The sequence below is a fragment of the Saccopteryx leptura genome, chromosome 10, assembly GCF_036850995.1.
Source record: "Saccopteryx leptura isolate mSacLep1 chromosome 10, mSacLep1_pri_phased_curated, whole genome shotgun sequence".
In the NCBI taxonomy this organism is placed as follows: domain Eukaryota; kingdom Metazoa; phylum Chordata; class Mammalia; order Chiroptera; family Emballonuridae; genus Saccopteryx; species Saccopteryx leptura.
This window is the reverse complement of record NC_089512.1, coordinates 51209996-51236977: the sequence shown is the minus strand read 5'-3', so window position 1 is coordinate 51236977 and position 26982 is coordinate 51209996. Positions and strand designations below refer to the sequence as shown.

Genomic DNA, 26982 nt, shown 5'->3' with positions numbered 1-26982 from the left:
ATGAACAACTAAGGTGCTATAACGAAGAACTGATGCTTCTCATCTCTTTCCTTTCCTGTCTGTCTGTCCCTATCTGTCTCTCTCTCTGTCTCTGTCACAAAAATAAATAAATAAAGCAACAAAGAATGGCACTTCACAAGCCAAATGTAACTCACAGAAAACAATGGATTAATCACAAATACATAAAAATCTCTAAACCTTTTACACTTAGCTTCCCAATATCTAGAAATTTATCCTAAGAAAATGTTCATGGATATGTTCTAAGATTTAGCTATGAGGATGTTTATCACATTGCTATTTAGTAGAGAGAGAAGTTTAGAAAGAAGGAAAGGAAGGAGAGGAAGAAAGAAGAGAAATAATAAAGGAAGAAAAACAATTTAATATCTAACTATACAGAAATATAACTTTCATACCATGGAGTACTACCCAGCTATTAAAATTATACTGAGGAAGATTTATTCAGACAGGAAATATTCATGATATGTTAGGTTTCAAAAGGCTATAAAAATAACATATAATATAATTGCACTTTGGGAAAAATACCTATATAGTTATATAGAATTCACCATGTGAGGCACTATACTAAATACTGTACACGCATTACTTCATTTACCCAAGGTCACACAACTGGTAAGTTGCAGAACCAGGATTTGAACCCAGACAGTCAGTCTCAGGAGCTGCTCATAGCCAGTACTCTATATTGTTATGAGTTTAGATCAAACTACGCTCATAAAAATGAGTGTAAATGACTGTTTCTAAGAGAGTGAGATTATGGGTATAATTTTGCTCGTCTATATTCTCCAAGTTTTCTACGAAGAACAATGATAAATTTACAAAGTCTTAGGAAACATTCCCCCAGCAAGGTACACTAGAGGTCTGTAGGGAAAACCTCTGACAGGGAGAACCCTCAGGAGGAGGAGGCTGTCCACAAGCCCCTCCCTACCAGGTCTGAGCTTTGGCTCTGCTCCTCTCTCCCCACCCCCCACCCCAGGGCAGGGCCTTATTTTATCTTAGAAAATAAGCTTCTCCTAACAGTCAACCCCAACCCAACCCACTGGATTTAAAGACCAAGGCCCAATCTCCCCCCCCCCCCCCCAGCAAGAGACAGAGACAGACAGACTGACAGGAAGAGAGAGAGATCAACTCATAGGTGGCACCTTAGCTGTTCATTGCTTGATTTCTCATATGTACTTTGTTTGACTGGGGGGTGGGGGTGGCTTTAGACAAGCCAGTGACCTTGGGCTTCAAGCCAGCTACCTTTGGGCTCAAACCAGCGACCACGGAGTCATGACTATGATCCCACGCTCAAGCTGGCGACCCCACGCTCATGCTGGTGAGCCCACACTCGAGCCAGATGAGCCTGTGCTCAAGCCGGTGATCTCGGGGTTTCAAACCTGGGTCCTCAGCATCCCAAGCTGATGCCCTATCCACTGTACCACCACCTGGTCACAAGGCCCAATCTTAGTGCCTCTCTCAGTTGGGAATTTCAGTGGACCGACTCCTATGCCTGGGTTCCTCACTTCCCATCTAGCTCCTTGATGCTAGGAGGCACTCTGACTCCCGTTTTTCCCGCTCCCGCTCCATACATCCAATCCATTAACAAAGCCCATTGGCTCCAAAAAATATCCAGGAAAGACCTCTTTTCTCCATCTCCATTGCTACCACCTGACCAAGCCACCATGATCTCCCCCTGGGATGATGGCAGCGGCTCCTCACTAGATCCTCTGCTCCCACCCCTGATACATCATTGTCTATTGTCACTTCAGCACCCAGAGTAACTTTCAAAAACAGATGGTGTCACTACCCTGCTTAATGCCCTCCCAAAATTCCCAGTTTATTTGCACTCAGAATAAAACCTTGATGCCTGGTCCAGGCCTAAGAGGCCCACAGGTTTGCTCTACCTTCCCTTCGAGTCATGCGGCCTCTCACTCTGGCCACACTTCCTCTTTTCTGTCCCTTAAAACATGGCACATTGAGAGGCCTTCGTGCTGACCCATCCCTCCCCCTCTTCCTCTAAGTTGTTCAGTCCCTGCATGTTGTTCCTGCCCTAGAGGAGCTCACAGCTGAGTAAGGGGACAGTTAAGAACACAAATAGTTATATCTGGAGACAGAGACACTGTTCCAGAGAGATGGGACACCCATCACTTTGTGTGGTAATTATCTGGGAACAGTATGTACACATGTCCCCACCCCCCGCCCAGCCTGCATGGAGCCCCCACCCTCCTCCTAACTTTTGAATCTGCAGGGGTGTCCCCAGGTTCAGGCTCAGCTCTGCCACAGTCAGTGCTGGGATCTGCTCTCCTGGATCCTGCCACACTCCCTCCAGTTTTGGGCGTGGCCCTTCCAGGTGGCCCCATCCCTTTCCTGTCCCCCTCTGTCTCCTCTAGCAGGCATTCTTTCTCAAGGCTATCCTCTCAAGGTGTCTGGGTTGCTAATCTGAGCAGCTGCTCCGGCTCTTCTCTCCAAGCCTTTACTAGCTCCTCCTCCACCTGCCTCTTCAGGGTTGGTGTATCTGGGCTCTCTCCTCTTCTCCCTCCCTCCACACATTCTCCCCTGGCAATTCACCCCACTCAGCCTCATAAGAGGATGTTTCTCACATCTACATCTCCAGCTACAGACCCAAATACCCAATGGCTTGTCAGACCTTTCCTCTTGCACATGCCATAGGGACCTCAAATTCACCATTTCCCAAACTGACCTGATCTTCCTCCCATGTCCTTCGGGAATGTCACTCCAGAGACTCAATCTTCCAAGAATAAAACCTGACCAGGCGGTGGCGCAGTGGATACAGCGTCCGACTGGGATGCGGAAGGACCCAGGTTTGAGACCCTGGGGTTGCCAGCTTGAGCGCGGGCTCATCTGGCTTGAGCAAAAAAAAAAAACAACTCACTAGCATGGACCCAAGGTCACTGGCTCGAGCGGGGGGGGGGGGGGGGGGGGGGGGGCGGGGGGGGGGGGGGGGTTACTCAGTCTGCTGAAGGCCCACGGTCATGGCACATATGAGAAAGCAATCAATGAACAACTACGGTGTTGCAACGAAAAACTGATGATTGATGCTTCTCATCTCTCTCTGTTCCTGTTTGTCCCTATCTATCCCTCTATCTGACTCTCTCTCTGTCCCTGTAAAAAAAAAAAAAAAAAAAAAAAAAAAAAGAATAAAACCTGGAGTCATCTGCAACATTTCCCATCCCACCCCAGCACACTTGCTGATCTCTTAAATAGGTCCCAGTCTTTCTCCTCCTCTCCCTTCCCCAATCTCAGCACCTCTAACCCAGACCACTGCCCGGCCTTCTCTCTGGGCTACCTGCCTCCCAGCAAGCCTCCCGCAGCCACCCACATCAGCTTTCTAAACAGATGTCTGGCCCTGGTCACTCCCATGCCTAAGTGGGATTGCCCATCAGCTAGGGATAAGACCCAAACTCCAAAGCACAACTATCAAAGCTCTCCATAGACCAATACTACTTACTTTTCAAGCTTATTCTCCCCACTTTTCAACCTTTCTTCCCTTGTTCTAGCACAGAGCATGGAATGCTGAAGCCAAAGTGATTTGATGCAAGTCACAGAAGCAGCTAATGGTTCCCTTTGTGCCAGGGCCTAATTGCATAGTCACAAACAATCCTTCAACAGCCCAATGAGGTAGTTACTATCCTTGTCCCCATTTTATAGATGAGGACACAAAGACCCAGAAATCATATAGCCTGACCAGGCGGTGGCGCAGTGGATAGAGCGTCGGACTGGGATGTGGAGGACCCAGGTTCGAGACCCCAAGGTCGCCAGCTTGAGCGCGGGCTCATCTGGTTTGAGCAAAGCTCACCAGCTTGGACCCAAGGTCGCTGGCTCAAGCAAGGGTTACTCGGTCTGCTGAAGGCCCACGGTCAAGGCACATATGAGAAAGCAATCAATGAACAACTAAGTTGTCACAACGAAAAAGTGATGATTGATGCTTCTCATCTCTCTCCATTCCTGTCTGTCTGTCCCTATCTATCCCTCTCTCTGATTCTCTCTCTGTCTCTGTAAAAACAAAAAATAAATTAAAAAAAATAAAAAACCATATAACATTTCTAAGGAAACTTAGTTGTTAATGCTACACTCAGGATTCAAATTCAAGTTGTCGGACTACTAAATATGTTCCCAAAGGAGTAGTGGTGGAGCTAGGACTTAAATCAAATATCATTCATTCATTCAATAAACACTTATTAAGTACCTACTATGTCTATACACAGACTCCTGAGCCAGGTCTCTCATCATGCCATTAAATTGCCCTGGGATTAAAGTATGGTTGATAATGATGAATAACATGAAATGGGAGTGAAGAGAAAAAGATAAAAACAGGAGACTTTCAGAATAAGAATAGTTTCAGCCCTCATCCTCTTGACACTTCTAACCCATCCTCTCCACCAGCAACCAGATCTGGTATATTTCCCCTGTGCTCAAAACACTTCAGTGCTTTCTAGGTATTACACTAAACCCATGAGCTATACTGAAGGGAACTGATGATTTGCCTGTGTTGGGAAAAAAAAACACATTCATAACAGAGAAAACATCTACATATAGGCAAAGTCAAAAGATATACTGGGAAGCAATATTTGTAATTCATACCACTGACAAAGCACTGAATTTCACAATATAAAAAGAGTCGTTACATTTCAAAGAAAAAAAATAGCATTAACTTGATAGAAAAATATATATGAACTGATGGTTTACAGGAAATAGACATATAAAAGGTGCATGACTTCATTCATAATAAGAATAAGGCAAATTACTAGTATAACAGAGTATTTTTTTATTCATCAGGCTGGCAAAAGTAAAATATTTGATAACACACTCAGTTGGCAAGGATGTGGGGAAACAGGGAGTTTCATACATTGCTGCTGGAACTGTAACTTTGTACAATTTTTGTGGAGGGCAGTGTGGCTGGATTTGACAAAATGTAAATGCGTAGGCCATTTAATCCAGCAATTTCAATCTAGGTCTTTATTTTATATTTACTTATATTTACATATGTATCAAGTTGTTTATATGCAACGCAATCAACAGTTCAATCGGTTATAGAAATGTTTACTTGAAACCTATGGGCCTGACCTGTGGTGGCGCAATGGATAAAGCATAAAGGTCGCTGGTTTGAAACCCCGGGCTTGCCTGGTCAAGGCACATATGGGAGTTGATGCTTCCTGTTCCACCCCCCCTTTTCCTCTAAAATGAATAAATAAAATTTTAAAAATAAAAGAAACCTATGCACTCTTTTTTTTTCTTCAGTTTATTCATTTTAGAGAGAGAAAGAGAAAAATAAAGAGTGAAAGAGAGAGAGAGAGAGAGAGAGAGAGAGAGAGAGAAGGGAGAGGAGCAGGAAGCATCAACTCCCATATGTGGTGACCAGGCAAGCCCAGGGTTTAGAATGGGCGACCTTGCCGGTCCAGGTCAACACTGTATCCACTGAGCCACCACAGGTCAGGATTTTCATTCTTTTATATATATATTTTATTTATTATTACTTTTTACCTATGCACTCTTATTAATCAATGTCACCCCATTAAATTTAATTTCTAAATTAAAAAGGAATCTGAGCATAATGAAATGGCTTTTATATAAAAATTATTTATATACATCCACTAAGACATTGTTAGAGCACAATATTGTAAATAACTTAAATATTGATTAAATAAATGATGACATATCTATTCAAAAGTATATTATGCAGCTCTTAAGAAAATGTAGCTCTTTATATACTGAAATGGAAAACCTCCAAGATAAACTGTTGAATGAAAATGCAAGATGAACCAAGTGTTTAGTATGCTATGATTTGTGGTAGTTTTTAAATACAGGCAATCCCCGGGTTACGAACAAGATAAGTTCTGTAGGTTTGAAATGTTTAAGTATTTATATGCACAGAAAGGTAAAAACAGAAACTATGTTAAGACAAACATCTAAGTTTCATCTAATAGATGAATGTATCTGTTCCATCTTACATACAAATTTAACTTAAGAAACAAGCCTAACATGTTTGTAACCTGTATATCCACAGTTTTTTATATTTTTCCTCTCAAGAGGAAAAGCTGAAATCTCCTCCCCTTGAATGTGGGTTAGATTTACTAACTCACTTCTAACAACTGAGTGTAGCAGAAGTGATGATGTGTGATATTGAAGGTTAGTACATAAAAGGCAGTGTGATGACCAAAACAATCTTGAAAAAGAACAAAATTAGAGGACTCATACCCTGAAGTTGAAAACTCACTACAGGCCCTGGCCGGTTGGCTCAGCGGTAGAGCGTCGGCCTAGCGTGCGGAGGACCCGGGTTCGATTCCCGGCCAGGGCACACAGGAGAAGCGCCCATTTGCTTCTCCACCCCTCCGCCGCGCTTTCCTCTCTGTCTCTCTCTTCCCCTCCCGCAGCCGAGGCTCCATTGGAGCAAAGATGGCCCGGGCGCTGGGGATGGCTCTGTGGCCTCTGCCTCAGGCGCTAGAGTGGCTCTGGTCGCAATATGGCGATGCCCAGGATGGGCAGAGCATCGCCCCCTGGTGGGCAGAGCGTCGCCCCTGGTGGGCGTGCCGGGTGGATCCCGGTCGGGCGCATGCGGGAGTCTGTCTGACTGTCTCTCCCTGTTTCCAGCTTCAGAAAAATGAAAAAAAAAAAAAAAAAAAAGAAAAAAGAAAAAAAGAAAACTCACTACAAAGCAAAAATGATCAGGTCAGTCTGGCACTGGGATAGGGTAGACATATAGATCAATGGCATAGAAATGAGAATCCAAAAATTAATTCATATATTTATGGTCAATTGATTTTTGTATGTGTGTGTGACAGAGAGAGGGACAGATAGGGACAGACAGACAGGAAGGGAGAGAGATGAAAAGCATCAATTCTTCATTGTGGCACCTTAGTTGTTCATTGATTGCTTTCTCATATGTGCCTTGACAGGGGCAGGGGGCGCTACAGCAGAGCGAGTGACTCCTTGCTCAAGCCAGCAATCTCAGGGTTTCGAACCTGGGTTGTCTGCATCCCAGTCCGATACTCTTTCCATTGTGCCACCGCCTGGTCAGGCTGGCCAATTGATTTTTGACAAGGGTACCAAAACCATTCAAATGAGAAAGAATAATCTTTCAATAAATGCTGCTGGGACAGTTGGATACCTGAATGCAAAAGGGTGAAGTTGAACCTTTACCTTGCACCAAATACAAAAATTAACTCAAATGGATCAGAGACCTAAAGGTAAGAGCTAAAATTATAAACTCGTAGAAGAAAGCATAGAGGTACATTTTTGTGACCCTGGACTGGGCAATGAATTCTCAGATATGACACCAAAAGCACAAGCAACAAAAGAAAAACAATAGGTGCCCTGGCCGGTTGGCTCAGTGGTAGAGCATCGGCCTGGTGTGCTGAAGTCCCGGGTTCGATTCCCGGTTAGGGCACACAGGAGAAGCGCCCATCTGCTTCTCCACCCCTCCCCCTCTCCTTCCTCTCTGTCTCTCTCTTCCCCTCCCACAGCGAGGCTCCATTAGAGCAAGGATGGCCCGGGCATAGCGAGGCTCCATTAGAGCAAGGATGCCCCAGGCGCTGGAGTGGCTCTGGTCGCAACAGAGCGATGCCCCAGAGGGGCAGAGCATCGCCCCCTGGTGGGCAGAGTGTCGCTCCCTGGTGGGCGTGCCGGGTGGATCCTGGTTGGGCGCATGCAGGAGTCTGTCTGACTGTCTCTCCCCGTTTCCAGCTTCAGAAAAATACAAAAACAAACAAACAAACAAACAAAAGAAAAACAATAGGTAAAATGGATTTTGTACAAATTAAAAACATTTGTGCTTCAAAGCACACCATCAAAAAAGTAAAAAGATAGCCATGGAATGAAAGAAAATATTTGCAAGTTGTGTACTGATATGGGCCTTGTATCTGAAGTATATTAAGAACTCTTGCAATTCAATTATAAAAGAAAACCCAGTTTCAAAATGGGCAAGGATCTGAAGATCTATTTCTCCAATGATGATATAAACATATCCAATAAGCACATGAAAAGATGTTCAACACTAGGCGGCATAGGTAAATGCAGTACTTGCATCCTCTCAACCACATCAATAATATAACTGAACTACACAACAACCATCATTCAGAACTGCCTGAAATCTGGCTGAATGGAAGTCCTACCTCTAAAGCTATAAAAAGAAGCCATGCCTGGCCTGTGGTGGCACAGTGGATAAAGCGTCTACTTGGAATGCTGAGGTTATTCGGTTCGAAAACCTAGGCACATACAGCAAACAATCAATGAACAACTAATGTAAAGCAACTATGAGTTCATACTTCTCGCTCCACCCCCCCGATAAAATCAATAAGTAAAATCTTTTTTTTAGAGAGAGAGAGAGAGAGAGAGAGAGAGAGAGAGAGAGAGAGAGAGAGAGATGGAGGGACAGACAGGAAAGGAGATGAGAAGCAGCAACTCATAGTTGTGGCACCTTAGTGGTTCATTGATTGCTTTCTCATATGTGCCTTGACCAGGGGTCTCCAGCTAAACCAGTGACCCTTTCCTTAAGCCAGTGACCTTGGGCTTCATTCACATCAGCGAACTTTAGGCTCAAGCCAGCGACTATGGGGTCATGTCTATGACCCCACACTCAAGCCGGCACCTCAGATTTTGAACCTGGTTTCTCAGCATCCCAGGCTGATGTTCTATCCACTGTGCTACCTCCTGGTCAGGCTCAATAAATAAAATAAGGAGGAGGGGGCCCGGGCCGGTTGGCTCAGTGGTAGAGCGTCGGCCTGGCATGCAGGAGTCCCGGGTTTGATTCCCGGCCAGGGCACACAGGAGAGGCACCCATCTGCTCCTCCACCCCTCCCCCTCTCCTTCCTCTCTGTTTCTCTCTCTTCCCCTCCCACAGCCAAGGCTCCACTGGAGCAAAGATGGCCCGGGTGCTGAGGATGGCTCTGTGGCCTCTGCCTCAGGCACTAGAATGGCTCTGGATGCAACAGAGCGACGCCCCAGAGGGGCAGAGCGTCGCCCCCTGGTGGGCATGCTGGGTGGATCCCGGTCAGGCGCATGCGGGAGTCTGTCTGACTGCCTCCCCATTTCCAGCTTCGGAAAAATGAAAAAGAAAAAAAAAAGAAAGAAAAAAAATAAGGAGGAGGGGAAGGGGGAAAGGGAGGAAAAAAGAGAGGAAGAGGAGGTGGAAGGAGGAGGTAGAGGAAGAGGGAAAGGGAAAGAGGAAGAGGAAGAAGGAGGAGGAGGAGGAAGGGGAAGAGGAGGAAGAGGAAGAGGAGAAAGAGGAAAAAGAAGAAGAAAGAAGAAGAAAGAAGAAGAAGGAGGAGGTACATCAAGACTGGTAGTGGTGCAGTGGACAGAGCGTCGGACTGGGATGCAGAGGACTCAGGTTCGAGACCCTGAGGTCGCCAGCTTGAGTGCAAGCTCTTCTGGTTTGAGCAAAAGCTCACCAGCTTGGACCCAAGGTCGCTGGCTCGAGCAAGGCGTTACTTGGTCTGCTGAAGGTCCGCAGTCAAGGCACATATGAGATAGCAACCAATGAACAACTAAGGTGTCGCAACGAAAAACTAATGATTGATGCTTCTCATCTCTCTCCATTCCTGTCTGTCTGTCCCTATCTATCCCTTTCTCTGACTCACTCTCTGTCACTGTGAAAAAAAAAAAAAAAGACTGGTAAGAGGGGCAGAGACACAGAATGGGCTGATTCACACCCATGTGTAGCAAATAATAATCTGGAGTGATATCTCAGCTATGGAGGTCCCCCCTGAGGAGTGAGGGGTTGCAGCCCCACACCAGGTCCCCCATCTCAGGGTTCCAATGCCAGGAAGAGAAATCCCTATAACTTCAGGCTGTAAAAACCAGCAGGAAATGAGGCTGAGTGAGACAGAGGGCTGCTGGAGTCTGAGGCAGTTCCTCTTAAAAGGCCCATGCATGGACTTACTCAGACTCACTCCCTCTGAGTTCTAGTGTTGAGGCAGCTGTTTGAAGGCACCAGAGATATACTTGGGGGGGGGGGGGGAGTACTGAAGTGTCTGGCATCAGCACAAGAGCTGATGAGTGGGGGGCAGCTTTCTGCCAGACAGAAGTGCTTTTCTGAGCCCTTCCCCCACAGAGGGGGCAGGTGGACCAGCACCACAGCTAAGTCTACATCAACCTGGCTACTGCTGTCAGCCTCACCCTCGTGATTCCCTAAGACCCTGCCCACCAACTTTTGGGCCCACCCAATATGTTTCCAGTGGCTTTTCCATAAGAAAGGGCTATCTTGGTGCACGCTTCAGACTTTTCTAAAATATCTCAAATAAGCAGCATCTGGCCTCAGTGTGCCCCATATCTCTTGTTAAGTGGCCTCAGACCAGGTGCTAATGGTAGACAGCCTTGGCCTCTCCTGGGCACCTCTAAGCCCAGCACAAGTAGCAGCCATCTATAGTTTGTTTCGTTGCTCATGCAGGTGGTTCTGGGCAGGACATAGGTGGTAGCTGACTGACCTTGGCCTGTATTTCCTAGGAGGTCCCTGAGCCAGTTCACCCAGTGGACAGCTTCATATCATGTGGAAGCACCACCCAACCTCCTTCACAAGCAACATGTTCAAGGGGTGGACTCAGTGGGCACTAGAGTTCCACTGCTGTAAGTCCTGCTTCATGGGTGGGCCCCTGCACAGCTGATTCTCCAGTGGTCACAGCCAGTCCTTACAGCCAATTGTCCTGGGTGTAAATCCAGCCCATTGATATGCCCACAACAATCAAGGCTCAACAACAGGAATGTGTACACCTCCAAACAGGGTTGGGGGGCACACCTGGAATGCCCAGCTCGAGTGAATGGGAAGGCTGTGCCACTGGACCCTACAGGACAGCTACTACATTAGGTCATTCTACCAAGCCTGAGAGATGTAGTAGTTCTACCCTAATATGTAGAAACAAACACATGAAGGCTTCCAAAGTTAGGAGACAAAGAAACATGTCCCAAATGAAAGAACAGAACAAACACCAGAAAAGGAACTAAAGAAAATGGAGAGAAGCAATCTACTAGATACAGAGTTCAAAACACTGGTTATAAGGATGCTCAATGAACTTAAGGGAAGAACAGATAAACTTGGAGAGAACTTCAACAGCATAAAAAAGGATAAGTGAACCATAAAAAAGAACCAGTCAGAAATAAAGGATACACTAACAGAAATGAAGAATAATTTACAGGAAACTAACAGTAGAGTAAATGAAGCACAGAATCAAAACAGCAATTTGGGCTCTGGCCTGATAGGTCAGTTGGTTAAAACATCATCCCAAAGCACAGAGGTTGCCAGTTTGATCCCCAATCAGGGCACATACAGGAACAGATCGATGTTCCTGTCTCTCTCTCTCTCTCTCCTCTTTCCTCTCCCTCTCTCTCTAAAATCAATAAAATAAATGTCCAAAAAAAAAACCCTAACAACAAAAACCCCAGCAATTTGGGGCCCTGGCTTGAGCGCTATGTCGCTGGCTTAAAGCAAGGAGTCACTGGCTTGGCTGAAGCCTACACCTCACCATCAAGGCACATATGAGAATCAATCAATGAACAACTAAAAGTGCCATTGTCTTGCCTGTGGTGGCGCAGTGGATAAAGTGTCGACCTGGAAATGCTGAGGTCGCTGGTTCGAAACCCTGTGCTTGCCTGGTCAAGGCACATATGGGAGTTGATGCTTCCAGCTCCTTCCCCCCTTCTCGCTCTCTCTCTCCCTCTCCTCTCTAAAATGAATAAATAAAAAAAATAAAAATAAAAGTGCCATAACTATGAGTTGATGCTTCTCATTTCTCTCCCTTCCTGTCTGTCTCTCTCACTAAAAGGAAAAAAATTCTAATAACTATATACAGTGTCAGATGAGTATGAGATTTATTAGTATGATTACTTAGTAATTTATGTAATGTCCAATCACTGGGGTGTACAACTGAAACTAATATAATATTGTATGTCAAGGGTAGTTGAAAAATAAAATGATTAAACAATAATAAAAAATAAAATAGCCCTGGCCAGTTGGCTCAGCGGTAGAGCGTTGGCCTAGCGTGCGGAGGACCCGGGTTCGATTCCTGGCCAGGGCACACAGGAGAAGCGCCCATTTGCTTCTCCACCCCTCCGCCGCGCTTTCCTCTTTGTCTCTCTCTTCCCCTCCCGCAGCCAAGGCTCCATTGGAGCAAAGATGGCCCCGGCGCTGGGGATGGCTCTGTGGCCTCTGCCTCAGGCGCTAGAGTGGCTCTGGTCGCAACATGGCGACGCCCAGGATGGGCAGAGCGACGCCCCTGGTGGGCGTGCCGGGTGGATCCCGGTCGGGCACATGCGGGAGTCTGTCTGACTGTCTCTCCCTGTTTCCAGATTCAAAAAAATAAAATAAAATAAAATAAAATAAAATAAAATAAAATAAAGGTACTCATAACTGTACTATTCCTTTTATTAAAGCCCAAATATGTGCTTCAAATTCATTTTAGAACTGCAGAAATGGATTTTAATTAGTGCATTGTGTCTAAATAACCTCAACTTCTAAGCTGAATTTAGATGATAATGGCTTCATAGTTCTATTTTTAAGATATATGTTTAAAGCCATCGTTCAATTTATATTTTCTTAACAAAATCATTTGGCCAGCCTATCTTTGCTTATGTTTTCACTTTTATGAACAAAATAATTTGGCCAGCCTATCTTTGCTTATGTTTTCACTTTTATGCTGTTAGAAAATTTATTTTTCATTGTTTTCACAATAATCTCTTTTTAGTACTTTGGTAACAGTTGCTATAATTTATCAAAGGAAGTTGTTCTTGGGTAAAAATTCTTTTAATTTAGAGGAAGAAATAATGAAGGTAGAGATTACTGATTTCAGGAATAGTATCTCAAAGTGAAGTCTGTGATCAAAAAGGCCCTCCATGCCCCCAAATACCTGGGTTACACAATGGCTTAATGTTCTACCTTTATTTTTATTTTATTTTTTTAATGTTCTACCTTTAAATAATGATTTCTTAGTCCAGCACCTGATTTTTCTTGTAGTCTTATTTTATTTTATACAGTAAATATGTACAAGCATATTATAGAAAATTTTAAATCACAGAAAAGCACCTAGAAGAATAAAAAATTATTTGTAACCTCCAACTGAATAAATACCAATATTTTTATATATTCTTCCTATATGGGAACATTCTGAAAAAAAAAAGTTCAACATCACTTATCATTAGGGAAATTCAAGTCAAAACAAAATTGAGATACCACTTCACACCCAGTATGATGGCTATAATCAAAAAGTCAGATAATGGCAAGTATTGATGAAGATATGAAGACATGGGAACCCTCATACACTGCTGGTGGTACTGTACAATGGTACAGTCACTTTGGAAAACATTGTGGCAGTTTCTCAAAATGTTAAATATAAAGTTGTTATTGAGCCACCAATTCCACTCCTAGGTACATACATAAGAGAAATGAAAACATGTGTCCAGCCTGACCAGGTGGTGGTGCAGTGGATAGAGCATCAGACTGGGACGTAGAGGATGCAGGTTCAAAACCCTGAGGTTGCCAGCTTGAGTGTGGGATCATAGACATGACCCCATGGTCGCTGGCTTGAGCCCAAGGTCATGGGCTTGAGTCCAAAGTTGCTGGCTTGAGCAAGGAGTCACTCGCTCTGCTGGAGTCTCAGGTCAAGACACATATGAGAAAGCAATCAATGAACAACTAAGGTGGTACCACAAAGAATTGATGCTTCTCATCTCTCTCCCTTTCTGTCTGTTCCTATCCATCCCTATCTGTCCCTCTCTCTCTCTCTTTCTGTCTCTGTCAAAAAAAAAAAAAAAAAAGAAAGAAAGAAAAACATATGTTCATATAAAAACTTGTACACAAATGTTCACAGCAATACTCATAATAGCCAAAATGTGTAAACAACCCAAATGTCCATCAACCGATGACTGGGTAAACAAATTGTGATATACTCACAAAATGGAATATTATTCAGCCATAAAAAGGAATAAAGTATTAATACATCCTACAACATGATGAACTTCAAAAACATTATATTAACTGAAAGATGCCAAACACAACACCATATATTATATGATTCCATTTATATGAGTTGTCCTGAATAGGCTAATATAGAGAGACAGAAAGTAGATTAGTTTGTTGCTTAGAGGCTGAACAATCTGATGGAGAAATTGGTTTGGGGGGTGATAACTAAAGGGAATGAAGATTCTTTTATCTATCTATCTATCTATCTATCTATCATCTATTTATTTACTTATTTATTTATTTATTTATTGAGAAAAGGAGGCAGAGAGACAGATTCCCACATGTGCCCTGACCGGGTTCCACCTGGCAAGCCCACTAGGGGGCGATGCTCTGCCCATCTGGGGCTGTTGCTCTGTTAACACTGGAGTCATTTTTTAGCACTTGAAGGGGAGGCCATGGAGCCATCCTCAGCACCTGAGACCAACTTGCTCAAGCCAATCAAACTGTGGCTGTGGGAGAAGAGAGAGAAAGAGAGAGAGAGAGAAAAGGGGGAGGGGTGGAGAAGCAGATGGTCACTTCTCCTGTGTGCCCTGACCCGGAATCGAAGCCGAGACATCCACACGCTAGGCCAATGCTCTACCACTGAGCCAGCTGGCCAGGGCAGAGGATTCTTCTTAAATTGTTGAAAATATCTTAAAACTGGTTGTGGCAATGGCTACATAACTCTGTGAATATGCTGAAAACCACTGAATTGTACTCTTCCATTGGTGAATTGTGTGGCATATGAGTTCTACCTCAATAAAGCTGTTATCAAAGAAAGGGAGTGGGGCAGTATAGCCTCCCTCTCTCTCCCATATACACACACTCATTCTGAGGTCTCCTGCTAACACATGAGTGTGGCTAGATTCTTACAGTTTCAGTCAACCTTCAGAGGACTACAACTGACCCCCACTGAGGTCTTGGTTGCAACTTTATGAGGGACTTTGAGCCAGAACTACTCATCTAAATTGCTCCCAAATTCCTGTGACTCACAGAAACAGAGATAATAAGTGCTTGTTGCTTTAAGCTATTAAGTTTTGGAGTAATTTGTTATGCAGCAATAGGTAACTAATTTGTGTTTTAAAATATTATTTGTGGCCCTCGCCGGTTTAGAGTATCATCCCAAAACAAGGTTGCAGGTTCAATCCCCAGTCAGAGCATACATGGTAAACAACCAAAAAATGCACATCTGGAACAACAAATGCTTCCCTTCCCCCATCCCTCCCTCTCCCTTATCTCTCTGTCTTTCTAAAAATCAATAAAAATTAAGCCTGGCTGAATAGGTCAGTTGGTTGGAGCATCGTCCCAGAGCACAGAGGTTGCCAGTTCAATTCTCTGGTCAGGGCACATACAAGAGCAACTCGAGCCTGATCAGGCAGTGGCGCAGTGGATAGAGTGTCAGACTGGGATGCAGAGGACCCAGGTTCGAAACCCCGAGGTCATCACCTTGAGTGTGGCTCACCAGCTTGAGCCCAAGGTCACTAGCTTGAGCAAGGGGTCACTTGGTCTGCTGTAGACCCCGGTCAAGGCACATAGGAGAAAGCAATCAATGAACAACTAAGGTGCTGCAACGAAGAATTGATGCTTCCCTTCTCTCTCACTTCCTATCTGTCTCTCTCTGTCTCTGTCACAAAAAATTTTTTTTTAAAAATTAAGAAAGAAAGAGAGCAAATCAATGTTCCTGTCTTTCTCTCTCCCTCTCTCTCTCTCTCTTTCTCTCTCAAAAAAATTGCATTTGCTTATATATTTATGGGATTTCTTGGAAAAGGTACTCAAGAAACTGTTAATAGTAATTGCCTCTGGGAGGATCATTGAGGGATGAGGGCAAGAAGATTTATGTCCGATTGTATACCATTTTACATTTTTAATTTTGTATCATGTGCATATATTAAATTTTCCAATAAATAAATAAATGTCTAGGAAATTTTTAAACAAAAAAAATAGTTAACAACTATCTGCTGCCTCCAAGGCAAAGTCTAAACCCTTTACCATGTCTTAGAAAGCCTTTATTATCCATCCTAATCTCAACTCTCACCCCTCCTTGACCTAATTGCTTATAGTCCCCAAAACACAAAAGGCTATTACCTACCTCCATGTCTTTGATAATGCTGTCTATTCTGCCTGCTTGCCCTTGTCCTTCTTTCTCATCCTCTAAGTCTCAGCTCAAATGCTATTACTTCTTGAAAGACTTTTCTAGCTGTCCTTAACTGTGTCAGAAGTCCCCTTTGTGCTCCAGAATACTTTGTGTATGATTCAATGGTTTCAAGTGTGATGTTTTCTTTCCTGCCTCTCCCATTAGACCATGAGCTCTCTGGGAATCAGGACTCTTAATTAAGATGCCCAGAGCTTAGCACAGTGCCAGGCACACAGAGCAGGCCGTCAGTAAAGCACTGATGTGAGAGAAAAAGGAAAGAGCTAGGAAAAGAGGGAAGGGGAGTAAAAGGAAGGAAAGAAGGGAGGGAGGGAGAGTTCCAGGAGGAGGAAAGAAAATGGGGGGGAGGGGAGGAAAGAAATTCCCCCAATGTACTCAGCAGTGTTAATTAAACATTATCAACAAAGACTTAATTGGATGACTAGAATCCTAAACCAAACCTGAAACAGCAAGAAATGAGAGGAATGTGGATGCATATTCCAAGCCATAGTGACAGGAGCTCTTGTCATTGCTGTTCCTAGCCCAGAAACCTCTGCTGCTGAAGGACACACATCTGGAAGGCTGGAAGATCTAACCTCTGGATCACCAACTAGCCCCTGCTGCCACCTCCACCTGCAGTTCCCCCACCTCCCACTCCATCTCACACACTCTGTTCTCTGCTGTGACTCTAGCAGCATGCAGTGCCTGGCACATTGTAGGCACTCAATATTTAATGAACTGTGGTCAGAACCATCTCTCTTCCATGGATAGGGGGTCTTACTTTGTGACCATGAACTTGTCTCTTTTCTCTGAGACTCAGTTTTTTCATCTGTAAAGTGAAGAAGTTGGGCAAACTGATAGGTAAGACCCGTTGCAGCTGATAGTTTATGACTTCTCAAGGCCTTTGATCATCAGTCCAAACTCTTCCACCTGAACATTAAAGACCCTCACAAACTGCTCTTCACTCAGACTCTATCACAGGAATAGCACTGAGAATTTATTGAGTGTTCATGAAGAACCACAGTTGGCATTTTATACCCATCATTTTGTTTCTTTCTTTCTACCACCTATGAGGTAGGTTCAATAATAATCTCTTTTATAGATGAGGAAACTGAGGATCAGAGAGGAAAACCCACTTAATCAAGCCCACACAGCTGGAAAATGGCAGAGTGGGAATTCTTGTTATTGCTTTTAAAGATTTTTTAACTTATTTGATTGACTTTAGAGAGACAGCCAGAAAGGAAAGGAGAGAAGAGAGAGAGAGAGAGAAAGAGGCATTCATTTGTTGTTCCACTTAGTAGTGCATTCACTGATCGCTTCCATAAGTGGTCTGATTGGGGATCAAACCTGCAATATTGGTATTTTGAGATGATGCTTTAACTGACAGAGAAAGAATTCTATGTCCTCTGCTCTTTCTTTTATTTATTTATTTTATTTATTTACTTACTTATATTTATATTTGTATATATATATTTTAGATTTATTTATTCATTTTAGAGAGGAGAGAGAGAAAGAGAAAGAGAGAGAAAAGAGGGGAGGAGCAGGAAGCATCAACTCCCATATGTGCCTTGACTGGGCAAGCCCAGGGTTGTTGTTTTTTTTCCCCTTTTTTTTGCATTTTTCTGAAGCTGGAAACAGGGAGAGACAGTCAGACAGACTCCCACATGCGCCCGACCGGGGATCCACCCAGCACGCCCACCATGGGGCGACGCTCTGCCCACCAGGGGGGATGCTCTGCCCAGCCTGGGCGTCGCCATGTTGCGACCATCCTGGGCGTCGCCATGTTGCGACCAGAGCCACTCTAGCGCCTGGGGCAGAGGCCACAGAGCCATCCCCAGCGCCCGGGCCATCTTTGCTCCAATGGAGCCTTAAGCCCAGGATTTTAAACTGGCGACCTCAGCATTCCAGGCCAATGCTTTATCCACTGCACCACCACAGGTCAGTATTTATATTTCTTTTTAGCGAGAGAGACAGAGACAGAGAGACAAAGAGAGGGACAGATAGACAGGAAGGGAGAGAGATGAGAAGCATCAATTCTTTGTTATGGCACCTTAGTTGTTCACTGGTTGCTTTCTCATATGTGCCTTGACCAAGAGGGTCCGGCTGAACCAGTGACCCCTTGCTCAAGCCAGCAACCTTGGGCTTCAAGCCAGAGACCTTGGACTCAAGTCAGCAACTTTGGGGTCATGTCTATGATCCCATGCTCAAGCCAGTGACCCTATGCTCAGGATAGTTGAGCCCGTGCTCAAGCCAATGATCTTGGGGTTTTGAACCTGGATCCTCTGCATCCCAGGTTGATGCTCTATTCACTTGGCCACTACTTGGTCAGGCTAAATCCTCTGCTCTTCAGCCATTACCCCACACTGCCCCCTTATACTCTCAACCAGGCTTCCAACCTGAGTGTCTACTCCAGCTAGCAACCTCCCCTTGGCTAACCTCACCCAGCCCACAGGCAAACACTGAGTATATAGAGCTTACAGCTATAAATTGTAAATGTGTATTTACTTCCTGGGTTCCAGTTCAGTGCTTAAGACAGGTTATAGATCCTTTTGGACTTGTGTTAACTTTCAGCTCCATCTTTCACTAGGTGTGTGGCTTTTGGGTAAGTCACTTTAACAGATGAAGAGTAAATGGTATAATGAATGTGAAAATTTCTAGCACAGAAGCTGATACATTGTGTGTTCTCAGTAAATGGGAAGAACCATATCAAGAGTGGCAGAAATGTCTTGAGAAGCCCTGAAAAACTGACCTCTAACTCCATAAGAGCCACCTAAGTCTTCCAGCCTTTGCTTTGCCTTTGATTCCTCTGGCAAACACATTCTGTCACTATCCCCGCCATTAATGCTCCTTTATAAATCCCTGGGCTTTAGAGTCAGAAAGACTGAGTTACTCTGGCTCCACCACTTACCACCTGCATTACCTTGGACACATGACTGTTTCCTCTTTGGGGCTCAGTGTTCTCATCTATAAAATATCAATAATGGTGCCTGCTCTGTAGGATTGTTGTGAGGATTAAATAATAGTATGCATGTAAATGCTTAACAAATAGTCAAGCATATAGTAAGGCTCAGAAAATATTAACTATTTTTCCTGAATAAAAATAAGTTATAGAAACTTCAAACTACCTATTGATTAGAGTCCAAATTCCTTGACCCAGAATTGACAGCCTTGCCCATTGTGTCCCCATTGCTTCTTCCTGGCCCTCCTCCCACTGTTCCCCTAACTGGATGTTACATTCCATCCAGATGTGGTTATCTCACCTCTGTGCCTGTGCCCATGGTCTTCCTCCCCTTTCAGAATGCTGTTCCACACCTCATGCCTGTCCACACCTTGTCCTGCTTGAGCCTGAGCTTCCAACTAAGCCCACAGCCTTCTCAATTGCCCTGAGGTTCCACTTTTGTCTGCACTTGTCTTACCTAGATTATCCCTCTTACAGTGGCCATATTTTACTTCCCTTTGCAGGACTTGACCTTTCTCCACTACCAGTCCCATGTGTTCCAGGGGTGGGCACATGCCGAGGTCTTAAACAAAATCATGCTGATTAATTAAGAAGTGAATACCTGCCTGGCCTGTGGTGGTGCAGTCAATAGGGTTTCGACCTGGAATGCTGAGGTAAACAGTTTGAAACCCCAAGTTTGCTTGGTCGAGGCACATGAGCTCTCCCTCCTCTAAAAATCAATAAATAATTTTTTTTTAAGTGCGCACGAGAGAGAGGGACAGACAGACAAGAAGAAAAAGAGACGAGAAGCATCAACTCATAGTTGTGGCATCGTAGCTGTCCATTGATTGCTTTCTCATATGTACCCTAAATGGGGCTACAACCGAGCCAGTGACCCCTTGCTCAAGCCAGCAACTTTGGGCTCAAGCCAAACGACCATGGGGTCATGTCTATGATTCCACACTTAAACTGGCGACCTTGGAGTTTCGAACCTGGGTCCTCAGCATCCCAGGCCGATGCTCTATCCCCTGCACCACTGCCTGGTCAAGCAATAAATAAAATCTTTAAAAAAAATGACACCTGCCCAAATGTGAGCCAATAAGAATCAGCTCTGGAACTTTTGCTGGAATCATTGAGTAATAGGTGTTTTTTTTCAACAGGTATTACTAAGCTATAGCAATGCAATTTCAGAGCTGCTAGTAGCCATATTTATCACCTTCATGAGAGAAGCAAAGTTAAAAATAAGCAAACATGGAGGAACCAAGAAATGGAAAAAGATATGTTCTGATGGCATTATTTGATCATCTGTATCCTACTGTGCCTGAAGCCAGATACACTTGACTTTTAAGTGGAGTCAAAAACACTACACTCTTTATTTTATTTTAATCTATTTAAGCCAATTTGAGTTGGTTTCTCTCACTTGCCTCTGAAAGACTGCTGACCAATATAATGATCCAACTAGATGGTAAACTTCTTGAGAGCAAAGATTGCATCTTATAGACTTAAAATCCTTGGGGACAGGGATGAACTCAGTATTGCAGCACCTAGCATAAGGATAATCACAAAGCAGGCAAGAAATAAACAAAAGGACAAGTATCTCTGTATTTTCTCAGTGGTCCAATGTTCTGCACTTGGAAGACTCTAAAATACTTGAAGGGAGAATTTGAGATCTTGCTCCCTAGTATATGTTGTCAGTTTGGTTCAAGTAAACTATAATAAATAAGTAAAACACTTGAATAAAAGTTCACTTGAACAAGAAACATGTAACAACATTCTAATTCTTTTTTCTAAATGTTTATTTTGTTGATTTTAGAGACAGAGAAAGGGAGAGAGAGACAGGAACATTGATCTGTTCCTGTATGTACCTTGATCAGGGATCGAACTGGCAACCTTTGCACTTTGAGACAATGTTCTAATCAACTGAGCTATACACCTAGGGTGCATTCTAATTCTTATCTGAAACAAACAAGGCCCTTTGCTTCTTTGTAGCTCCTCTGAAGACCACTGATTTCTCACTTTCTGAATGGAATGACTTTAGTAAAAGAGTTTTTCTAGGAGCACCACAGGGCAGAAAGAGACACTTTAAGTCCACTAATCTAACTGATTAGTTCCCCCATTGTACAGATGAGAAAACTGAGATTTAAGCTAAAAACAATAGCTTAACACTGCATGGTGAGTCACAGGAAGAGTCAGCCAAGACTTCCCATCCCATGACTCATAGTCCAGTGCTCTGGCTTCTACTTGGTGTCACTTTATTAATCAAAGTCTCTTACCTAGAGAATTCAAGAATCTCTAAGTAAAATGGAATAAACTACTCAACTCTGATAACAGCCCTCCAGTTGTGGGACAGTAACATAGGGAAAGAGCACTGGGCTAGGGGTCAAGACTAGTTTACTCACCTACTGGCTGCGTGGCTTTGGGTAAGACTGTAACTTCCTTAGGCCCAGTTTCCTCTCTCTGAAATGGGGGCAAGGGATGCCTGACCTGTGGCACAGTGGATAAAACGTTGACCTGGAATGCTGAGGTTGCCAGTTCAAAACCCCAGGCTTGCCGGGCCAAGGCACATATGGGAGTTGATGCTTCCTGCTCCTCCCCACTTCTCTCTCTCTCTCTCTTTCTCCTCTCTAAAATGAATAAATAAAAAAATCTAAAATGGGGGCAGGGGAAGGTGGTATTTGAAGGAGCTGATCTCTAATATCCCTGAAATGTTATAACTACATGGGGGTTGTTAAACAGTTCACCCAATCCTCAAGATTAAACCCACATGGATTATAGAGAATTAAAAGGTCAAGAGGTCAGCAACCCATCTGCAGACTCCAAATTAAGGTTGAGGAATTGGAAGTTCCAACTGACCACATATCCTTTCCAACTTGTCTTTGAAAGAAGAATAGAATGAGAATATATAAAATCACTTTCGGGGTACCACTGAGAAATATGGAAAGATATGCCCTGTATCTTACAATTCTCCCTTCTCACCTGCTTCAAAGATCCTAAAAGTCCCATATCTAAGTTGAATAGAGTAAAAAAAAAAACCATGAGAATGTCCACATCTGAATAAACACTACCTTCTTCAAAATACAATGTGTCGGCCCTGGCCGGTTGGCTCAGTGGTAGAGCGTCGGCCTGGCATGCAGGGGTCCTGGGTTCAATTCCCGGCCAGGGCACACAGGAGAAGCGCCCATCTGCTTCTCCACCCCTCCCCCTCTCCTTCCTCTTTGTCTCTCTCTTCCCCTGGTCACAGGAAAGCAACAAAAGATGATAGAAATGTAAAATCTGCACCAAATAAAAGGAAAACCCTTCCAGTTTCTGTAGGATGATGTGGCAGCATGTGCACATGTGCATATGATGATGTAACACCGTGTATATAGCGGAGCAGCCCACGGCCATGCCAGTCGAGATGTGGACGGTACAGAGGAAAGTTCAGTGTGTTCTGTGGCTTGCTAAATTTGAATCCGTGACCAAAGTGCAACGTGAATATTGGCGCGTTTATAATGAAGCACCACCACATAGGAATAACATTACTCAGTGGGATAAGCAGTTGAAGGAAACCGGCAGTTTGGTGGAGAAACCCCATTCTGGTAGGCCATCAGTCAGTGACAAGTCTGTAGAGGCTATACGGGATAGCTACCTAAGGAGCCCTAAAAAATCTGTGCGTGAGCCCACATCGAACTGCACTGAATAGGTATGAAACTGGGAGAGTTTTCCTTTTATTAGGTACAGATTTCACATTTCTATCGTCTTTTGTTGCTTTCCTGTGGCTGGTCAAAAGTGCACCATGACTTTACGGACACACTGTAGTTCTTGGCCTTGGCCAGTTGGCTGGGCATGTGGATGTCTTGGGTTCAATTCCCAGTCAGGGCACACAGAAGAAGTGCCCATCTGCTTTTCCACCACTCATCTTCTCGCTTCTCTCTCTCTCTCCCTTTCCTTCTCCTGTAGCCATGGATCGATTGGAGTGAGTTGGCCCCAGGTGCTGAGGATGACTCCAAAGCCTTCGCCTCAGGCGCTAAGAAGAGCTTGGTTGCTGAGCAAAAGAGCAAGCCCCAGATGGGTTTGCCAAGTGGATCCCCATCAGGGCACATGCGGGAATCTGTCTGTCTCCCCTCCTCTCACTGAAAAGAATAGTTCTTTGGGGAGTTTGGACATTTCTTGCAATGGCACAGTAATTGCTCCCTACATTTGTAGAAGTCCTCTTGGGAAGGAAACCAGCCTCATGATTTGCCCTCACACCTTGGCTTTCATCCCAAGTGAAAATTGTCAATCTATCACTCATTGTATTTTCCTCAATTGGCCCTGAATGACTTCCAGCCATTTCCAAAAATCATATTCTTCCTTAAAAGATGAAGGTTTCTCCTCAATGATGACCATCAGGAGAATTCACTCCATGTTCCAAAGATAATTCCCTACAATGTTTTCAGCAGTGGAAAAAATCAACAATTGATATAACAGCTCCTCCGGAAGGACTCTTTTGAAGGGGCCAACACTTGTTGAATACTCTGAAGTGCTTATTTTGAAAAACCACCTCTGCTGCATAATCATCACATTTTCCCTTTTCCTTCTTACTCTGGGGGGGACCCAAACTTTTTCCTAGCCTTCATCAGCCCTCCTCCCCCATCCTCTGGCCCCACTTTCCCCAGCCCAACTCTCTTCCCTGCCAGCAATTAGGCAAATGCCCAAGTTGCTGAATTTTCAAAATCTGTCTTCGATCAAAAGGCGGGCAGGCATAGGGGACTCTAATGGATCCTGGAAAACTGTCTCAGCAGTTTTTATTCCCAAAGGCCCTTCTTTGATTGTTAGGGTAAGATATCTGTCTTAGCCAAACATTTCAGAGGGTCCTGGGAACTCATTCCCATTTGGGCATAGCACCAGAACCTTCCTCCTTGTATTGTGTGAGGGTGGGGAATGGAGACCAGTCTCCCAGAGACCCATTTTGCCACCTGCATTTCAAACACTGAATAGATACTATAGACAGTCTCCTCTTATATCTTTGCACAGCGCTTTAAAATTCTTGGAATCCTCTCCACTATTTTATATATGAGAAAACTGAGCTTCAGAGCAGTAAAGTCAAACTCCCAAATTGATGATGTCAGCAAATTAAAGGTCAAAGTCAGATCTTTTGAGTCCTCATCTCATGCTTTTTCAATACAACAAAAATTGTTCACACCTAGAATAACTCCTCATTCAGATTATCATTTCCCCTAAAACAGCCAACAGAGAGTCTCAGAGACTCTGACTTAACAAGAACCCATCAATAAATGCAGTCTGCCCATATCCAACCACACAGTCCCAAAGACCCAGGTCTAAGGCTCTGACCCCTGTTCTAAGGGGTCTCTCTTACAAATCCTCCCGCCTCTACACTGGCTGCTGAGGGACAACCAAGGAGGTGTGTCTTTATTTTTATTTTTTTAATTTATTGATTTTAGAGAAAGAGGAAGGGAGAGAGAGAGAGAGAGAAACATTGATTTGTTGTTCCACTTATTTATACATTCACTGGTTGATTTTTGTATGTGTCCTAATCAGGATCAAACCCTCAGTCTTGGCATATAGGGATGATGCTCTAACACGGTGTTTTTCAACAGCTGGTCTGCCGACCGGTTGGCAGACCTGCAGCTGAAAACCACTGCTCTAACCAATTGAGCTACCCAGCCAGGGCCCAAGAGATGTGTCTTTAGACAGAGGAGCAGAATTTGTCCCTGATTCCTCCAAGAAAGGAGCCCCCATCCCTGAAGCCTGTTCTAGGGGTCCCGCCCCCGCTGTTCCCCCTACCTGCTAAGAGCTGCATCCAGGCGCAGATCTTGTAGACCGTGGCGGTGTTGCAGAAGAAGAAAAGCGCAAAGCAGGTAATGCAGCCGAGGATCAGCACCATGGAGAGCAGCACGAAGAAGGCGGCCGCCTTGAAGGCGCCGGACGGGATGGTGCTGAAGTCGGTAAACGAGCCGCGGCAGGTGAGCTCGCGGCCCGCCATCCCGCTGCCCACACAGTAGTGGAAGAGGCCAAAGTAGCCAGGCTTGGGGGTGCTTACGCTGTCGCCCACCCAGTAGGGCTGGATGAAGACCACCACGTTGATGATGGCGAAGCAGATGGTGAAGATGGCCCATAGCACGCCGATGGCCCGCGAATTCCGCATGTAGTGCTCGTGATAGAGCTTGGAGGCCTCCTGCGAGGGCAGCATGGTGCCCGGGGGCGGGGCCGGCGGCGGCGGCGGCGGCTGGCGGGGGCCGCCGGCCCGGGACTGACCGCCGGGCTGCTGGGCGGGAGCTGGGGACGCACACGAGAAGCCGCCCTGAGCCAAGGAACTCGCGAGGTCTGGGCCCGGGGCGGAGCTGGAGAGACCTAGGGGCTGGTATGTGGAAGCTAGCAGGGGGTCATGAGAGTGTTGGGTCGGTGTCTGTGGGCAAAGATATCCAAACGGGGACTTAGGAAGAGGCCATGTAAAAGTTGGGGGGCTGGGATGAGGGGGCTGTGCTGAGGATTTGGGAGCTGGACTGGGGGGTTAGAATGTGGTCATGGGGGAGTTGGGGAAGGAGCTTGGGGACTGGTACTGGGGGAGTAGTAAGGGGACCATGCGGAGATGGAATGGAGGCTAGGGGCCGGTGTTGGAGGATTAGCAGAGGAGCTGTATATAGGGAGCTTGGAAGGGAATTGGGGGGCTGGTACTAAAGGTAGGAGGTCTGGTTTGGGGTATCTAGAAAAAGGCTGTGGAAAGGGGGCTGGGCGTTTCTATGAGGGGGTAAGAAGGGGATATTAGGGGCTGGTACTGAAGGATTGGGAAGGATATGGGGGCTGGGACAGGGAGTGGGGGCTGGTATGAGGGTCTAAGAAGGCTAAGTGGAGGGATCAGGGTGAGGCTAGATAGGAGTCGGGGTCTGAGACTGCAGGGTCTGGACCCCAGGCAGGGGTGCGAGGGGTCCCTCAGAAGCCAGAGCTGGATGTAGGCTGACAAGAAGCCTAGGGTTGGCGGGCCAGGACTAAGGAGAGAGGTTTTCCAGGCTAAGGGGATGAGGGACCGGGCCACCAGGCAGCCTGGGCCGGGAGGGACGGGTGGAGGGCAGAAGATGTCCCCCGGGCACTGGGAAGCTGCCGGGCCCGGGTAGGGCTGGGGGCGGGGGGGAGGCTACCCCGCGCCCAGGCCGGACGCTCACTAAGGCTGCGGCCGTGGAGAGGGGGTTCGGGGAGACCAACCTGGGTCCGGTCCGGGGCAACGGGTCCGGGACTGGCACAACCTAGGTGCCGCGGCTCGATGCTCCCAGCAGCGGCTGCCTCGGCCCAGGCGGCGGCCGCGGCGCGGCCTCCATCTTGCTCCGGCTCTCCCCGGGACGCGCTCCCGCGCCGAGGCGCGCGCTTTCGTGCTCCGGCGCGACCGAGCGGAGGCGCGCTCCCGCCTCCAGCGTGCGGGGCGGGGAAAAACCCGGGAAGGGTGTCACGATCCCCAGCGTGCCCCTGCCAGAGCAGTAAGTCCTCTCCAAAGTAGGGCTTGTGGTTTGGAGGACCCTCTTCTTTCAGCATAAGCTGTAAGGCTGTAGGTCCTCGCAACGCCCATGGGAATGGGCGAAGGGCCGAACACGGTATTTGATAGGATTTAAACGGATTTCTTCCTCCCAAATTACCATCCTTACGGCCTATCACAGTGCCTCAAGTTGCACCATTATGCTTCCAGTCCTATGGGTCTTGGAGGTGTTGACGAATCCCAGAGTCTCCTAGGAAACTGCCAACATCTCTGGGAGAGGGAACCCCTAAACTGTTAGCAGCCCATGCCTGCGGTGGGCATTCATTGTCAGCCAGCACAAGGAACAAGACCCAAGGTAAGTATCCAGAAATAAGAGAAGAGCCTCTCTCCAGTGCCTGATATGAAATGGGCACATCATTAAGAACAAAGTACCCAAATTCAGGCTCCAGGTGAGGCCGAGAACATCCTAGAGGCACACTTCAAGCTTCCTGATGGGTCATCTCTTTCCTTGCAGGGAAATAACT

The 26982-nt window shown here is 45.6% G+C and overlaps 1 protein-coding gene across 1 annotated transcript in view; it reads right to left on the bottom strand.

Moving 5' to 3' along the window:
* Nucleotides 1-26310, bottom strand: part of LHFPL4 (LHFPL tetraspan subfamily member 4) — a 45344-nt gene extending 19034 nt beyond the window's left edge. Inside the window, exons 1-2 of the mRNA XM_066352033.1 lie at nucleotides 26194-26310; nucleotides 24778-25269 (exon numbers count right to left, since the gene is read on the bottom strand). Coding sequence (XP_066208130.1) covers nucleotides 24778-25183 — 406 coding nt within the window. The 5' untranslated portion in view covers nucleotides 25184-25269; nucleotides 26194-26310. The remainder of the gene's footprint in view (nucleotides 1-24777; nucleotides 25270-26193) is intronic.
* Between the last annotated feature and the right edge of the window lie 672 nt (nucleotides 26311-26982).